The sequence below is a fragment of the Phragmites australis genome, chromosome 3 (assembly GCF_958298935.1).
Source record: "Phragmites australis chromosome 3, lpPhrAust1.1, whole genome shotgun sequence".
In the NCBI taxonomy this organism is placed as follows: Eukaryota; Viridiplantae; Streptophyta; class Magnoliopsida; order Poales; family Poaceae; genus Phragmites; species Phragmites australis.
In genome coordinates, this window is record NC_084923.1 from 14,517,673 (window position 1) to 14,535,022 (window position 17,350).

Sequence of the window (17,350 nt, forward strand, 5' to 3'; positions counted from 1 at the left end):
TAGTACAATATATACACGTTGCTTGCTGAAGTCCAGAGTCATCACTTGAGAAGTCTCTCCTCTGGCAGAGTACACGATCAGTAAACAAAACGAAAAAAAAAATCGGAAAAGATGAGTACTAAACAGGAGCTTGGGCATCGTTATTTCCGATCCGTGATGGAAAGCTTCATTCGTGTTGTGACTTAACGATGAGAACGGGACAGGTCGAGTTCCTGAGGCAGTAATCACTGACACTTCCAAGCAGAGCCCTGCAAAACCAACGGCCCGTTCCCACATAAAACACCGTTCCGAAGTACAAGCATATTATGCAAGTGATTGGTTCAGCGAGCAGATGAGCTCACGGCGTGCGGGACATGAATAACCAGACGATAAATCTGTACTGACTACTACCTCTTGAAGAAGCCATAGCCATGGCTCCCCATGACTAGAATGTCAGCCCCAAGCTTGTCAGCCATCTGGCAGATGATGCTCCTGGCGTCCCCGACGGCCACCTTCACCTCGACCTTCATCTCATGGTCATTATTCTCACCCATCTCCTGTAACCAAACCACTATTGTGTCAGTGATCGGATCTTGCTGATTGACAGCTAGTTTGTTGTCTAATCAAGCATTCAAGCACCTTGTTGTAGAGCGTGCAGAGCTTCTGCGCCTTCTCCACCACCGCGTCCGCCACCTCCCGGCTGTACCTGTCGATCGCGGCGGACACCTCCTCCGCGAACAGGTAGCCTACAGCGGCTTACAGCACGGGACTGTCAGTGTCAGCTCTCGTTGCCAGAAACAGAGCCAAGTCGGACTGCTGGAAGGAAGAAGCAGAGGGGCGCTGTGCATGTACGTACCGGAGGCGTCGAGCACGGAGTAGGTGGGCGGGGCCGGCCGGACGTAGAGCAGGATGACGGTGTCCCCGCGCGCGGCGGCGGCGAAGGTGCTGAGGCACCACCGCAGCGCGTGCACGCTCTCGTCGCCCTCGTCCACCGCCACCAGGATCCGCCGCCCCTCCGACGACGCCATCCCGCCTCCCAACCCCATGCTCGCTATGCCTATCTCACTAGCCAGTGCACACGTGTAGCGTGATCAGATCGATTGCGGCTTCGCGAGCGAGCACTGGTCTCTGGAAGCCACCGCGAGTCGTGGATAGGGACGGGTCAGATTCCCGGGCGTGCTTTTATGCTCCACGTCTCGCGGTTTGCATAAAAAGGTGGCTCGGTTCCGCGGTATTTTGGGCGTGGTCGCACGACGGGTTATTCGCGGGGCGGGGTGGGCCGTGGTTTTTCCTGACCGCGCCTGGGTTCGCCGCGTCTTCGGCGGCGCGCCGACAAGCGGGCCTGCCTCTTTCCGCGGTATCTGGATTCTGGATTCCGCGCCTGCCTCTTTCCGCGGTATCTGGATTCCGCGTGTGGCCGTGCGTTCGACCTTTTTTAGGGATAAATTCACCGCACCTGTACTATCTAATCTTTAATTTATTATAAAATGATATGTGTAAACTTGAACCATATATTATTGACATCATAATGATATAAAAAATATTAAAAGTTATTTTGTAGAATTGTGGAATCTCCCATTTGCTTAATTCGTGCATATCGAAATATTAAGTAAGGGAACATCCTAGCTAACAGATCTTATAAGGGATATGGTAACCGGTAGGGATATTTTTTGAACCCTAACTCATCGCGTAATCAGCCCTTACTTCGCACGAACAACGTGACACTTATGCAACTAGCCTCCTTACAATATAATATGGTCCCACAGCTAGTCCTTACTGGTCTCAGGACGCCTATACATAACATGTTTAATCGTATTTATTGATGACTACTTAAGTGTTTTTGTTCCCAAAGTATCACCTCCAATGAATAAAGTCGTGGCCGACGCAAATAGGTAATGCACTGTCCCATAGTATTAATTGCTACGGAGTGAGGTGTTGCACACCGACTTGCGTCACGTGACGGATGGGACAGGATCTACAGAACGACTAGGTAAGTGGATGATTTTTGCAAGTAGACTCACAGAGCGCAGGGACATGATGACTTGGCAGCCGAACTTGTAGGCAATCCGGGTGATTGGGGGAGGCAGGTGCAGCGGCGTTTCACGGATGGGACAGGCATGCAGAGCTCTCATGGCAAGTTGGGTTCACCCGGTTTTCTATGATGATGATGATTCAAGAGTATTATATCTTGTCAGATATAGGTCTGTTGAGCAGTACCCACTTGTAAGTTCTCCTTCTCTCTAATATATAAAGAAAAGAGAACCCTGTTTGTAAGGGGACGAGGGAAGGAGGAGTCAGAAAAACTCATATGTAACCAGTTCACAAACACTTATAATAAAATACACATGATGTAGGACTATTATCCTTAGACAGATCTGAACCTGGATAATCCTTGTGTTCTTGAGTTCATCACAAACATACCCACACCGTAAGCATCGTTCATGCATCCATCGACCGGTACACCCTAGAATCAATGCCAAGGATTAATCCTCGATAGTTGGCACGCCAGGTAGAGGACGTATTTCTGCGTTTCGGTAGGTGTTGAAGATTAGATTGGGCTACCCATGGCTAGGTCCACGGTAACCGCTAAGTCCCGTTCCATAGGACCCCGATCACCATGTGGTGTTCGTCATGGGATACGACCCAGATGGGCCTGGTGTGCTTCAGGAATGGGACACCGAATCAGCGTCTGATGGCTCCGAGGCTCAACGAGAAGTTTGCATGACAGTTTATGCAGCATGAGACAGCGAAAACTCCCATGTTCTGGGTGCCGGCGATGATCCCTAGGCCACACGTCCAGAGGGGAACCAGACCGCCGCTGAACACGGGGATGCTCTGGCACAGTCCCAACCACCACAACATCAGCCGGAGGAGCTGTCGCAAAAGAACTGGTCTTTGGTGGCATCGTCACCAAGGCTGTCATGCCTCAAGAATGCCGGGGGCTCCCCCCTCACGATAGGTTGCCACTTCACGCTCGGTAGCTTGACTATGAGGCCATGACACCTGCACAGAATATGCAGACCATGCGAATTCTACTTAGCCACCCAGCGGTAGCAGTATCGTAGGGTTCGCCAGTTGCGCTAAGGTTATGTGACCTCTCCCTCCTAGTTGAGACCGTCTGACACCAAACTATGATGGCAAACACCACGTCCGTTGCTAGGACTGGTGAAGGTCGCGATCACCAAGAATCATGGAAGCCCTCACGGCAGGAAAGATCATGTCCTTCCTCAACAACGAGGAGCACTCGAAGACCCCCGCCACATTGGGATAGCCAACCCTCTAACATGCATGACTCTCGTGCCAACACGACCTCGTGACTTGATCCAGAGCCAGACAGCCACAAGAGCAGGAGGATCGTGAGAAATACAGTACCCAGAATGGCTGGCTAATCTAGTCATGGTTTGAAAATACAATGGTAAGTGAATGATGTGTGTTGACTTCAGTAACCTCAACAAGGTGTGCCCGAAATATCTCTTCCCTCTACCCCAGATCAACCAGCTTGTTGACTCAACAGCCGGCAGCAATCTTCTTAACTTCTTAGATGCCTATTCGGGGTACCACCAGATTAGTATGTATAGGGAAGATGAGGAGAAGACTGCTTTTGTGACACCCTTCAGGGTCTTTAGTTATGTAAAAATGTCTTTTGGTTTGAAAAGCACCAATGTCACTTACCAGTGTTGTATTCAAATCATTCATCGACCACAGCTCGGTAGAAACGTCGAGGTGTATGTTGATGATGTGGTCGTCAAGTGTAGAACCAAGGATGATCTGATCGTGGACCTCCAAAAAATGTTTGACAACCTTCGGAAGTACCACATAAAATTGAACCCTGAGAAGTGCACATTTGAAGTCCCATCAGGGAAGTTACTCGGGTTACTCATTTTTAGTTGAGGGATAGAGGCAAACCCTGACAAGATCAGAGTCATCGACGAGATGAAATCCCCGACCATGCTAAAGGAAGTTCAAAACCTAACATGATATGTGACAGCTTTGAGCAGGTTCATCTTAAGGTTGGGAGAGAAAGGGCTACCGCTCTTCAAGCTCCTAAAGAAGAGCGACCACTTCTGGTGGACCCCAGAAGCGGAAGCGGACCTCCAAGATCTAAAAATGTACCTCTTCTCTCCTCCTGTACTGACCACACCTAGACCGTCTAGGAGGTACTGATCATCGAGTGAGAAGGACTTCGACAACCAGTATACTACATCAATGAGGTCCTACACAACGTAAAGGCTCGGTACCCAAAGGCTCAGAAGCTGCTATACACCATTCTGATGGCCTCTCGTAAGCTTAGAGACTACTTCTAGGTCCACAAAATCATGGTAATCTCCTCACTTCCGATTAGAGAAATGCTCCATAATAGGGATGCGACAGGAAGAACAGCAAAGTGAGCAATAGAGCTCGAGGAGTTTGATATTCAATTCGTCCCCTGAACGGCTATCAAGTCCCAAGCATTGGTCTATTTTATGGCCGAATGGTCATCCTTTGAGCCCGAATAGGTACAGCGACCATAGACGAATAAGCATTGGACCATGCACTTTGACGAATCGTTTACGCTGAAGGGAGCGGGGGTTGGAGTGGTCTTGATTTCACCAATCGGCGACCTCCTCAGGTACGTAGTTCAATTATATTTTCCAGCCACTGACAATATTGCGGAATATAAGGGCCTCTGTTCTGGAATACGAGCACCCTCTGCACTTGGGATTAAACGCCTGTTATCGACAGCAGACTCGCTATTGGTTGTTAACCCGGTGCAAAAGGAGTTTCAATGATCTGATCCGACAATGGCAGTATACCTCTCCGAAGTGAGAAGACTGGAGCAATGTTTTTTCGGTTTTGAAGTCAAGCACGTCCCTTGCAAGGACAACTTCCTAGATAATGAGCTGACCCGTCTAGCTTCTTCTCATGAACATGTCCCGATCGAAATCTTTGAAGAAAGACTCACACGAACATTCACTCGGTCTCGGACCAAGGTGAAGGAAATGCTCCACTTGAAAACGGAGCACCAAAGGCAACACCTTTGGAGGAAACGCCTCCTTCGGTGCTGTTGACCTCGGGTGGCTTTCATGTGGTCGCCCTGCTCGATTCGGCTATGACTTGGATGGATCAGATCTTGGATTACCTTCAGAATCGAGCAATCCTTAATGATGATGTGTTAGTATAAAAGGTCTCGCGGCAAGACAGTAGATATTCCGTGGTACAGGGACACATTTATCATCGGGGGAGCAATGAGCTTTTACTAAAGTATATCACTTGGGAAGAGGAAAGCACAGTGCTCTCTGATATCCACTAAGGCATATATGAAAGCCACGCTTCGTACTGCGCTCTGGTCGAAAAAGCGTTCTGGTAAGGATTTTATTGGCCCACTGTCCTTTAGAATACTCGCAAGCTGGTAAAACGGTGCGAGACATGTCACTTCCATGGCCGACATACCAACCTATCACCCAAGCACTACAAACCATATAAATCTCTTGGCCTTTCGCTGTCTAGGGGCCTGATATCGTGGGACTATTCTAAAGCATCTAAGCCCCTATTTCGTGTTTTGGTAATTAATGACAATAAGAAATTTGTGGACTAACATGTTTATTTGAGTTATGAAAATATTAATCACAAAGGTGTTGCGAAGCTAGAAGAAGCATGTGTGGAAAATATAAAAATAGCTAGCTCAAGGCAAAAGTATAATTGTAGGGTATTTTCTTTTTCCGGTCAAAGGAGATTAGAGAATAAAATTGAGCGAATTGATAAGATAAGTGTCGTACTATTAAGAGGGGTTGATATGCGTTTACTTGGGACATCTAAAGTACAACAATTGCTCAAATTTGCATTTCATATAGAGTGAGAGATTCAGTTTGAGAGAAACCGAAGAAAGATAGTCTTTTAGTGTTTCTGAGTTGTGGCGATCTGACTGCTGTATAGAAAGATTGTTATGTCCAAGTTTCAAGTTTCAAGTGTCGCGGTCTAACCGCTGTATAACCATGTTTGAGATGTGTTCAAACCTCAATCCCAGTCTGACCGTGGCGCGGCCCGATCTGACCGCCAAGGAACAGAGGGGTTCAGACTTTCTGCTCTGGCTGGCGGTCTGACCGCCAGGCATGGCTGGTCTGATTGCTCGGGAACAGAAAGTTTTGACACTCTATTCCCTGCTCGTGGTCTGACCAAGAGGGTTGGCGGTTTGATCGTCAGCCTGTGTCAGAAGTAATCATAATGACTTTATAGTCATTGAACGACTAGCGGTCTAATCGCCAATTGACCTACAGTCTGACCGCCAGTGTCGCAGAAGTGTCAAATCAACACAAACAGTCACATTTTGGAGTGTGACCTATATATAGTCACTTGGTTGGTTCAAGGGAGGTAGCTAGCACTTCACTACTACTCATTTTATCTCTTGCCTTCCTCCTCTCCCTCTCTTGGCTTAGTGGTTGCATTTTTTTAGAGTGTGAGAGCATCTAGTACATAATTTTGAAGGGTTTGAGCATTAGGGTACTAGTTATCCTTCAAGCAAGCATCATCGACTTATTACTCTTGGAGGTTGCCACCTCCTAGATGGCTTAGATGTTGTTGCAATATTGAGCCCTTCAAAGAAGATTATGAAGGAGACACAACGGTGATTGTGAGAGGCTTTGAGCACGCCTTACCAGAGAGGCATAGTGCTACTCTAGTGAAATCGAGGTATTGAGTAGTTCTTATTCTATTCTGGTTTAAGATCAATTTGCTTGGTGTGAGCCCTTTCTAATGTGAGAATTAGATACTTGATAGAGAAGTGGTTAGAAGCTTAAACTCACCTCAATGTGGCAAATCACCGATACCAAGGGTAAATTTTGTATGTCATCCTTTGAGCTATTTACTTTTATGCAATTTACTTTATGAAATTTAGCTTTGTAAAATATAAATTGTTGCATGTTACCTTAGTATTGCAAATCTTGACATATCTCTTAGTTGTTTTCATATTGCTCTAGTGATCTTTAGTTTTTTTCCGCAAGTTTGGTTGATCGCTTAGCAATTAGCTTTAAACCCACCTATTCATGCCCTTCTAGTCGGTATCCTAGATCCTACACATTCCCTAAAGCCTCAGGCGGTTTTGAATTCTGTTTATGACAATCGACAAATTCACCAAGTGGATAGAGGCTGAGCCCGTCAGGAAGATCACTGCCGCAACAGCGATTAAGTTCATACAGAGGCTGGATGTGTGATTTGGCAGTCCAAATCACATAATCATGGACAACGAGACTCAGTTCGCCAGTAATACTTTCCAGGACTATTGCGAAGAGATCAGGACTAACGTTTGCTATGCATCGGTGGCACACCCACAGAGCAACGGATAGGTCGAAAGGGCTAATGGGATGATACTTCAAGGGATCAAAACCTGGGTCTTTGATCGGCTTAAAAGCTATTCAACACACTGGGTGGATGAATTATCCACAGTACTCTGGTTGCTGTGAACGACTCGTAGTAGGGATATGGCTGAAATCCCTTTCTTCCTTGTTTTTAGCGCAGAGGCAATACTTCCCTCCAAGATCGCATTCAATCACTCCGAGTGGCCAACTACTCGGACGACGAACAGGTGGCGTAACGAGAGGATGATATAAAACTGATCGAAGAGTTCTGTGAACGTGCTCTAATTCGAGCTGCCCGGTATCAGTAGAACCTCATACGCCATCACAACTGCAAGGTGCGGGAGCGGAGACTGGTTGTAAGTGATCTCGTCCTTAGGCAAACTCAGAATAAGGTCGGTCGGAATAAACTTTCCCCCAAGTGGGAAGGTCCCTACAGAGTGGTCGATGTCACCCGACCTGGTGTGGCTAAGCTAGCCATGGAGTATGGTCGTGAATTACACAACTCCTGGAATATTACCCTGCTGCGCAAGTTCTATGTGTAGGGTTGCTCAGAGACGGACGTGTTTATCAATTTTGTAGAACCTTCTGAAAGAGTGTAGAATATAACTTGTAAGTTTTCAAAAAGTTAAAAACACTAGACTCTCTGTTTTGCAAGATTTCACGACCAACAACGAATCCCCGCTAGATTGACTCTCTGACCACAACACGCAACAACGTTCGACGACCATTACAGGACCTAGCGGCCAGAAAATTAAAAATGACCAGGTGGCAGAGAGCTCTTGAATAGTGTGGGATCGTTGCTCGCACAATATCAGAGATACAAACGGCTCGGGATAACGACCACAAGGCCTCAAGTCCCCACTCGGGTTGGGCACTAGTTGCCGCCGAGGGATTTGTCATGCTAAGGGTTGTATCGCGCTTCGAAAGCCTAACTAACGAGCAGGGTAGAACAGTCAAAGCCTACTCATCACGATAGCACAGAGAAAACTCTCTGAACACTCCGAACAATGGTTCGGACTAGACGATCCAAAACCCGCAAGGCTCTCAGGTGGTCTTCCAGCCATCGGCGAGGCCATCAAAAAGGGCCGAAACATTTTCATTCATGAAAAAGATAGGTTACCGATGGGTTGATTACATTCGACCAGGCTAATTATCCTATTACATACTTGTTCTCTCTCTCTCTCTCTCTCTCTCTCTCTCTCTCTCTCTCTCTCTCTCTCTCTCTTCAGGATGCTTAATCTCCCCATGTGGCGTGAGACCACAACCACGGGGAAGCTTTGGGGCTACTGTCGGAGTATTGAGTAAGGAGACATCCTGGCTAACGGGCCCCATGAGGGATATTACGATCGACAGGGGATATTTACTAAACCCTGAGCTATCGTGCGACCAGCTCTTGCCCTGCACGACCAGCGCGAAGCTTGCATGACCACCCTTATTGTAATATAATATGGTCTCATGATCAGCCCCTTGCTGGTCACAGGATGTCTATACCTAATCTGTCTAATCGCATTTATTGATGTCTACTCAAGTGTTTTCATTCCCGAAGTACCCCCTTCAACGAACAAAGTCGTGGCCCGCACAGATAGGCAGTGCTTTGTCCTGTAGCATTAATTGCTATATAGTGGGCTATTACGGACCGACTTGTGCCACGTGGCGATGGGACAGGATCTGCAGAATGACCAAACAAGTGGATGATTTTTGCAGGTAGACTCACATAGCGTAAGGACGAGACAGCTTGACAGATGAACTTGCAGCGTACGATGATAGGGCAGGCTGGGCGACCGAGAGAGGCATGTGTGGCGTCGTTCCATAGATGAGATGAGCATGCAGAGCTCTTAGGGCAAGTTAGGTTCACCTAATTTCTATATGATGATGATCCAAAAGTAGAATATCTAGTTAGATATGGGAACCCATTTATAAGTTCTCCTACTCTCTAGTATATAAAGAGATGAGGACCCGATTTGTAAGAGGACGAGGGAAGGAGGAGTAAAAAAACTCATCTGTAACCAGTTTATAAACACTAATAACAAAATACGTAGAACGTAGAGCTGGTTATCCTAAGAGACGATTGAACCTGAATAATTCTTGTGTTCTTGAGTTTATCACAAACACACGCATACCGTAAGTGTCGTTCACGCAACCATCAATCAATACATCTAGAAAACATTATCAAAAATTAACCCACGATGGCACCATGTTGCATGGTCGGGCCGATTGGACACTGGTGGTAGTGCACTGGATTTTTCTTCTTCTAAAAGTTACAAATATGTGCGTCCATTATTAAAAAATGGCATATCTATATGACTGTCGCGCATTTGAAAAATGGCCATACATATTTACAATCTCCAGAAATAAAAAAAAAATCGGCTGCAGTGCACTGCGCAACCGGTGGCGATTCTTTTCGGTGGGCCGCACTGCCGGCCGTGGGACCGCGGAGTTTACGAATGGGCTGCACTATCTGCTTTAGGGTAACTGTCACGACGGGCCTAGCCCAGCTTGGTGTAGACAGAGGCTCTGAGCCCGTTGAGCACAAAGGCTGGGCCGGCTGGCCGCCTGTCTGGCGGTCCTGTAAGTCGAGCTGACGGCCTATGTACAAGCCTCACGTCAGCCCAAATAGGCTATGCCTGACCTGCAGTGCTGCTCGAAATGACCGGACTTTCACGGCAAGTGGCCTCTCCTTTCGCTGCAACGGTAACGAATCAAAATCTCTCTCCGTTTTACAATATTTGTTCATAATCTCAAAAATTTCTGTCTTAAATTGTTTGTTTATTACAGAAACTAAGAATGTTTTATAGTCTATTTTTTTACTATACTTTTAAGTGAATATATGTATTTACTCTAATATTAGTGAGTTGTTTGCTCTCATCCTTATATTGATTAGGGATAGTATGCTTATTTTATTATATTTTTTCATTCGATTTCAGTATTTCTTGTGGCGTGAATAAATATTGCGAAATGGAGGGTCAGTTGACGGCATTCGAGATGATCATGCAGCGATGGTGCCACGCTGCAGCAGCTTAGCAATACCTTGTGGAAGTACTATCCGTGGAAACTGTCCACAATTCACACGCGCATTTGATCACCACAGCATAGGCACGGTATCAAACATTTTGATTCGTAGTTTGCAGCAAAAAGAAAAGCAAATAAGCGACACGGTCTCTCTCTAATCTCAATTTGAACGGTCCCGGCAGCAATTAACGTAATTAATCACCATCGTGCTGCCCAGTCAAGCGCCGCGTTCCCAAACGAGCTCACCACACAGCAGGGACTTGCACTATACACCGTCATGGCTGGCTGCCATGATCAACGGTAGTGCCCTGCACGTAAACCATGCAAGCGTGACAAAAAACGCCTCAAACCTACAACTCCGCCAACACCATCAGGGACGCACGGCAACTCCGAGCTCCTGTGTTCTAGCGCCCTACCCCCACCCCACACTCGTCCAGCAGCCATGTCGACGACCCCTCGCGGCCGGTCGTCCCACCGCCGCACCCGGTGCAAGTGCGCCGGGGGCAACGGGGACCGCGCCAAGACGTGCTGCTTCAACCCGCTAAGGTCCTTCTTCCCGTGCCCCGGCCGCGGCCGCGGGCGCAGCCGCAGCAGGCATCGGCGCCAGCGGACGCCGTCCAGGGTCCGTGACGTCGCGCCGGCGACCGGCGGCGCCCAGCTGCAGCAAAGCCAGGAGGAGGAGCCGTCCTTCTTAGTCTACGCCATGCAGAACCAGGGCGGTGGTATTGGCGGCGTTGAGCACAAGAAAAAGCACAGGAAGCCGCACATATCGCCCTTCGGCTCGTGCTTCCGCAGGAAGAAGAAGGAGCGGAAGGGCAAAGCAGCTGCGGTGACTGTGAACGCCCGGCGCCCGGCGCTCACGCCGGCGTCGTCGTTGCTGACGCACCCGCCACGCTCCGCGTCGCCGGAGAAGGCGCAAGACGTGGCCCCGTCCGTGACGCAGCCACCTTCTCCTGCGCCTACTGAGAACGGCAGCATTAACTTGCCGGCGCCGCCAGGCCGGCAACCGGCCACACCGAGGGCGGGCAAGCAGTCGCCGTTCGTGCCGCAGATGCAGAATCCGAAGCAGGTGGAGGGGCTGGAGATCGTCGAGATGGCGACGGGCGAACGGCTGTCAACGCACGATTTCGAGCTCATCGAGATGGTTGGCAGCTCAGCCGACAACTCTGCGGAGTCGTCACTGGAGTACGTCAATGAGCCGCCGCCGCAGGCAGCAGCGAAATGGACGGTGGCGGCCGCGGAAGTGGTGAAAGCCAGGGAGCTGCCAAGTCTGTGGCCTAATGGCAAATCCGTCGAGTCCCGGGCACGAGAGCGGTTTGCCGAGCCCCTTGTGGCAGCGGAGGCAGAGGAGCTTTGGGTGCACGACATCGCGTGCAGCCGCGTACACGCGGTCATGCTCGCCGAGATGGTAAGTTCTTCAAGCTCATGGCGTTGATTGACGCGGAATTTGCATTGTCGGAGAGTGCTGAGACCTAGCTAATAGCTGGAAGAGTTTCATGAATTGTTATAGATTGCAAAATTCTCGAGTTGCCCTGGCCAGTAAAGTTAGAGCATACTGGTAGCTAAAAGAGAGGGGACAATGACATTTTGCTACTCGCAGGAACTTTATTAGTCCTCTGATCCTAAATACAAGTTCACTAGCTAAGTATTCATCCGCTGCTATTACTACGCTCGCCATGTGTTCGAGAAGATGACACTTTGTTGTTGTGCAAGCTTTTTGGAGTGGTATTGACGAGGTTTAGTCTGCCTGCTCTCAGGGGTTTACCACTAGGGTCGTTCGTCATATTTTGGTCAAATCCTCTGTTAAATTGCCTGGCGTAAGGTTTTTCCGGGATATAACTTAAAACTAACGGTCGCCATATTTGAGTAGGGTTGCTAAAACATTTGCAATGCAGGGTTTGATAACGACAGGTGATAGGGATATCATCATAGAGGGGCTCGATCAGATTGAGAGGCTGATCCAAGAAGGTAAGTTTGAGTGGAGAAAGGACCAGGAGGATGTTCATATGAACATTGAAGCTGCTCTGATTGAGCGGGTTGGTGAGCCGGCCAAGAAGCTGCATACAGCTAGGAGCCGCAATGACCAAATTGTGACCGATCTCAGGTTGTGGTGTTGTGATGCTATTGACAAGATTTTGATTCGCATCAAACAGTTTCAGGTTTGTTCCTGAATTTACCCTGTGTTTTCATGACGTGTTGCTATAATTATGCATACATTTTTTATTGGATATGTGCTACTTCTTTCTGGTGCAGCGCTCATCACCTTTCTTTTCTATTATCACATAAATATTCTAAAATCAAGAAAACCTAGTTTGTTTGGAATTCGGAAGCTTCTTCTCCAGTAATGCTCAACTTTGGGCAGCAACTTTTGAATTGAACCTCTCCAGCTTAATCTTTCTTGATTCTTCATATGAAAGCTGATGCATAAGATTAGCTTGACACATCAGTACCATATTCATGAAAAGCTGATTGAGTACTTGATGTTGTGTATTGTTAATTGCAAGAGCCATTCCACTCTGTCAATACTAACTCATGATTTCTCCTATTTTCCCATAACTGTGTTTCAGGGTGGAAGTTGTTTCACTTTTCTAATACAATTCTTAATGTTTCAGGTGTCTCTAGTTATGTTGGCTTCAAAATATGTTGACTTAATAGTCCCTGGATATACTCATCTGCAGAGGGCACAACCTGTTTTGCTGCCACATCTTCTCTTATCATATGTTGAACAGGTGATTTTCCATTTCTTGCCTTTCTTGACATCATGCAAAATTGGTAATTTCATATTACTTTCTAGCTTGGACAGCCAAGAATACCAACGCTTGAATGTGCGTGCCATGTGTCTTGATGATTTATTCCTTAAGTTTGTGATTTTTGGTAAACAAATCCCTGGAATCACTTCTCCACTCTGTGTAGTGATCAAATTGGTGCGTTCTTATCTAACCAAGTCAAATATAAGATGTGTTTAACGTTTAGGATTATTTGTGTGGTATATCAGCTCTGTGTTTAGTTTTTCTTTTATTGTGAAACTAGAAAATGCATAAAGAGAACATTCTGTGTTGAAGGAGTTAGTTTGGTACCTTTGACTACTCTTCAAACAAATCCCAATGCAACATCAGAAGTTGAATTATTTGCATGCAGTGTTTCACCTGATTTTAAGTCCTTTCTTGGTCGCAATCCAGATGTACATACACCTAACGCAAAAAGTTCTGAACTTTGGAATTAGAAGAAAATGGACCATATTTAGTCTCTTCATTTTCTTCAACAATATGTTATTCAATCTATGATCTGCTGAACCACTGGCTATATTGATCATATTAGCTGGGATTCCAATCCCACATGACTTGCAATGAAGCATTAAAGTTACGTAACTTACAGTTTATATGAAATCGCTTGTGTGTCCCTGCACTAGGGTGTAATAGTGCTCCAGACACTTTAGCGATAATCTTTTAGGATGAACCATGGAACTTCAGATGAACTTGACCTTATTCTGATATATACTTTGCACAGTTGGAGCGTGATGCTGGTCGGCTGGTCAACTGCAGGGAGCGAGTGAATTTCTGCCCTCTTGGTGCTTGTGCTTTGGCTGGAACTGGACTTCCCATTGATAGGTTTAAAACCGCTAAAGATTTGAAGTTTACGGCTCCGATGAAGAACAGGTAATTTCTTGATTTCTTTTAATAATATCATTTCAAGGCTGCAAGCATAGCTTGCTTTCTCTGCTATATTACTTGCTTGAACTATGATCAAGCTAGTGTCATTTTGTTAAAAATGAAAAGCTTTATATACTCTACATCTGCTGAAACGAGTCTGTGTCTTGAGATTCAAGCACATGTGAAATCTGTCAGATTCTCAACATTGTATTTCAGAGCACTTCGATGGTTTGAGCACACTGAAGTAAAGCTAGGTGATAATGTCAGACCTTATTTCCTGGTCATTTTTTATCTTTACAAACACCTGAAACATTATCCAGAAGCATGAATTGTTGATTTACTGTCTGTAACCTGCACTGCTATCACCATTTAGAATTGTCAGTCATGATCGTTCATTTTCACTTTTGATTAGTCCTTCCTCACTTAGCTGGAAGGTTGTTTTTCGTCTACAGCATTGATGCAGTATCAGACCGTGACTTTGTATTGGAGTTTCTTGCTGCCAATTCAATTGCTGCTGTTCATCTTTCGCGAATCGGTGAAGAATGGGTTTTGTGGGCGTCAGAGGAGTTCGGGTTCCTGACACCAAGTGACTCAGTTTCAACAGGAAGCAGCATAATGCCACAGAAGAAAAATCCGGATCCAATGGAGCTTGTTCGTGGGAAATCTGCTAGGGTGGTTGGAGATCTCATGACTATCCTAATCCTCTGTAAAGGCCTTCCACAGGCCTACAACCGTGATCTTCAGGTGAGCCTCATTCTCATAAGTATATTCATGCTTATATGTATGAGTATTCTTAAAATTGTCTCTTTGAGCAGGAAGACAAGGAACCATTGTTTGATAGTGTCAAGGCCATATTAGGAATGCTTGAAGTATGCACGGAGTTTGCCCAAAATATCTCTTTTAATTCGAAAAGAATACAAAGTTTCCTGCCTGCCGGTTACCTGGATGCAACGACGCTAGCAGATTATCTTGTGAAGAAGGTAAACTCCTTTCTCACATGACTGTAGTAGCCATAGCTTTTGGCTTTAGATATTGACATAACTTCGGCTGTAGAGTTTGTACACAGCACTAAAGCAGTTGATCTCAACATTGAAACAAGTGATAGCAAATGAACGCACAAACTGAAATCTTTTATAGTTTTTTAGTGCTTAATGTTTTCTCTATATTTTCACTTTGTAGGGTGTTCCATTCAGAACTTGTCACGAGATAGTTGGAAGGTCTGTAGCTCTATGCGTCTCGAAGAACTGTCTACTGGCTGAACTTGAACTAGATGACCTAAAAGCTGTTCACCCTGTGTTTGAGACTGACGTATACGAGTATTTGGGAGTTGAAAACGCCGTAAACAAGTTCGTATCTTACGGCTCCACTGGTCCAGAACAAGTAAAAAAGCAGCTTGAGGATTGGCGCATCCAGCTCGGGATCTAAGGATTGTCATGGACGAATAAATAAGCTCGCAAATTTGTGGTTGCGATTTTTGATGGTGTATCGAAATGCCATGAACTTCCTTTTCTATAATTTCGTTGTTCTTACATTATGAGAACCGGAATGATCGACACAATTCGCACGAGTTAGTTCTTTCTCTCCCACGCTAAAAAACCCGCAAACTAAAAATCTAGAAAACCAGACCATCTTATCCGTTTGTCCACCTTTCCTAACACCCGCTCTAACGTCCTCATCCCCATTCATGCCTCCACTTACGTGCGTGCATCCTTATCACCCTCTCCACCCTATGGTGTCCTGATCTTATTTCCACCGATGCCAGCGTCGGCACATCGTTGATCCTGGCGCCTATGCTGTTGTCTGTGTCGGCCACCTCCTAGGAGGATGAGCTACAAGGTGCCTTCAGTTGCCCTCTTCTTCTACATTTGGATCTTGTGACTTTATGCGGAGTGAAGTTACAATGACTTTCATTCTGTTGTGAGTTGTTGGATCTAAAATGATGGATAAGATCTAGTGGTACAGTATCATATAAATATTAAAATCGGTATAGTATTCTCATAAACAATGCATAGTACATTGTTTGAAGGTAGGGTACTGGTGTGAAGTCAAGGGACCCGGATCCCCCTTCTTCGTCCCCTCGCTTCCTCTTCCTGCACGCATGCAAGAGAAAATGGCTCACTAACGCCTTCCTTTCTCTCGCTCTTCTGCCGCTTAGCTGAAATTTCAATCCCTACCCGGGTTCTGCTAGGTGCAACGTGATGTTTAGGTGGGCGTTTCACCTTGATTTGTCAAGAAAAGAGAGAATGTACGATAGAGAAAGACAAATCGTAATGTAACAGTACAAATGTACTAATATGCACTATCAAACACTATTACATGATCAATTTATACATTGTTACAGGATCAATCAGCAACACTGTTACATGAGCCTATCTACAAGAATACCATCGTGCGGTATGACGACCTTTCTTTTAAGATTTTATTTCAAAGTATAAATTGTGGTTTGAATTGTGAAAAGTTAAATTCCAAATCTTAGAATGAATTGATGACTTCCAATCAAAAATCTATACGCATATGAAAGTTATTACAGAACTTTCAATTAAAAAAAAATCAGTATTCAAGTAGCTTTGAAAGCTCTATGTTGGGTTTCTAAGCTTTCAACTACAAGGCAAAATAGTGAGATGGTGTGGCTCTGGTTGCGGACGTTTGATCAGTTGCTACTATCTATAAAAGGCAGAGCCTCACTATGCACGCAACATGCTTAACGTCGTGTGAGGCAACAACAGTGACATCTCATGGTGCATTGACTAAGATCCACCATTCTTAGTAATCAGATCGCTTGGTGATTTGATCATATTAAAGAAGTGAAATGTAGATATAAGGACACACGAATTAAGAAATTACTCAAAAGTCTCCTATGCTAATGCTTTGCTTCGGCCATTCGGAGCCGAGTGTTGCATCAGATGCCTAGCACACATGCCCCCTCTGACGTTGTTGGCCACTCAAGCAAAAATATCCAACGTCATTAAACACCCACCCTTCTCTCCACTAAGTGAAGTCTTATCCGTTTCTACTACATCAGCTTGGACATGTGCATCTCTTGTCGCTCTTGCTCCCCCCCCCCCCTCTCCCCAAATCAAAGCAACCTTGCTCTTGCTCTCTCCAAGGTGCCAAACCAAAATAGCTTCTCTTTGGCACAACGTATGTGGAGGCTCATCCCCCCTGAGGATGCCATGGGCAAAGCCCAGCATCTCCCTCTCTCACCCTCCCCTCTGAGGAGGCCATGACCAGAGACCAGCAGATGTGATTCCTCCCTTTCCTCTGGAAAAACCGACAAAAGATCGCTGGATTTGGCAAAACCGAGGTCGACAAGGTAGTGGCATGGACCAGCCCTCTCTTTCCTCTGCTTAGATGCTTGATCCAACATTTTTTTAATAAGAT

The 17,350-nt window shown here is 46.1% G+C and overlaps 2 protein-coding genes across 3 annotated transcripts; one reads left to right on the forward strand and one right to left on the reverse strand.

The window, feature by feature from the left end:
* On the reverse strand, positions 1-1,174 carry LOC133912339 (universal stress protein A-like protein). 2 transcript variants are annotated; one of them, XM_062355015.1, is made up of 4 exons: positions 836-1,174; positions 619-725; positions 391-536; positions 1-248 (listed from the first exon to the last, which is right to left on the reverse strand). In XM_062355015.1, the coding sequence occupies exons 1-4, from the start codon at positions 1,023-1,025 to the stop codon at positions 167-169; spliced, it is 525 nt and encodes a 174-aa protein (XP_062210999.1). In that variant the 5' UTR covers positions 1,026-1,174; the 3' UTR covers positions 1-166. The 2 variants fall into 2 exon arrangements, with proteins under 2 accessions (XP_062210999.1, XP_062210998.1); XM_062355014.1 differs by having other exon boundaries at positions 619-734.
* A 9,470-nt stretch (positions 1,175-10,644) lies between these two features.
* On the forward strand, positions 10,645-15,414 carry LOC133911005 (argininosuccinate lyase, chloroplastic-like). The gene is made up of 7 exons (XM_062353238.1): positions 10,645-11,727; positions 12,215-12,478; positions 12,932-13,048; positions 13,827-13,975; positions 14,422-14,713; positions 14,785-14,949; positions 15,149-15,414. The coding sequence occupies exons 1-7, from the start codon at positions 10,762-10,764 to the stop codon at positions 15,392-15,394; spliced, it is 2,199 nt and encodes a 732-aa protein (XP_062209222.1). The 5' UTR covers positions 10,645-10,761; the 3' UTR covers positions 15,395-15,414.
* The last annotated feature ends 1,936 nt before the right edge of the window (positions 15,415-17,350 follow it).

Bases quoted from the DNA above. Each gene is read 5' to 3' on its own strand.
- LOC133912339 (XM_062355014.1), bottom strand. From the start codon at position 1,025: ATGGGGTTGGGAGGCGGGATGGCGTCGTCGGAGGGGCGGCGGATCCTG. The intron at 735-835 runs GTACGTACATGC...CCGTGCTGTAAG, and splicing joins CTCCGTGCTCGACGCCTCCG to CCGCTGTAGGCTACCTGTTC. The intron at 537-618 runs GTGCTTGAATGC...GTTTGGTTACAG, and splicing joins TCTGCACGCTCTACAACAAG to GAGATGGGTGAGAATAATGA.
- LOC133911005 (XM_062353238.1), top strand. From the start codon at position 10,762: ATGTCGACGACCCCTCGCGGCCGGTCGTCCCACCGCCGCACCCGGTGC. The intron at 13,049-13,826 runs GTGATTTTCCAT...TACTTTGCACAG, and splicing joins TCTTATCATATGTTGAACAG to TTGGAGCGTGATGCTGGTCG. The intron at 14,950-15,148 runs GTAAACTCCTTT...TTCACTTTGTAG, and splicing joins CAGATTATCTTGTGAAGAAG to GGTGTTCCATTCAGAACTTG.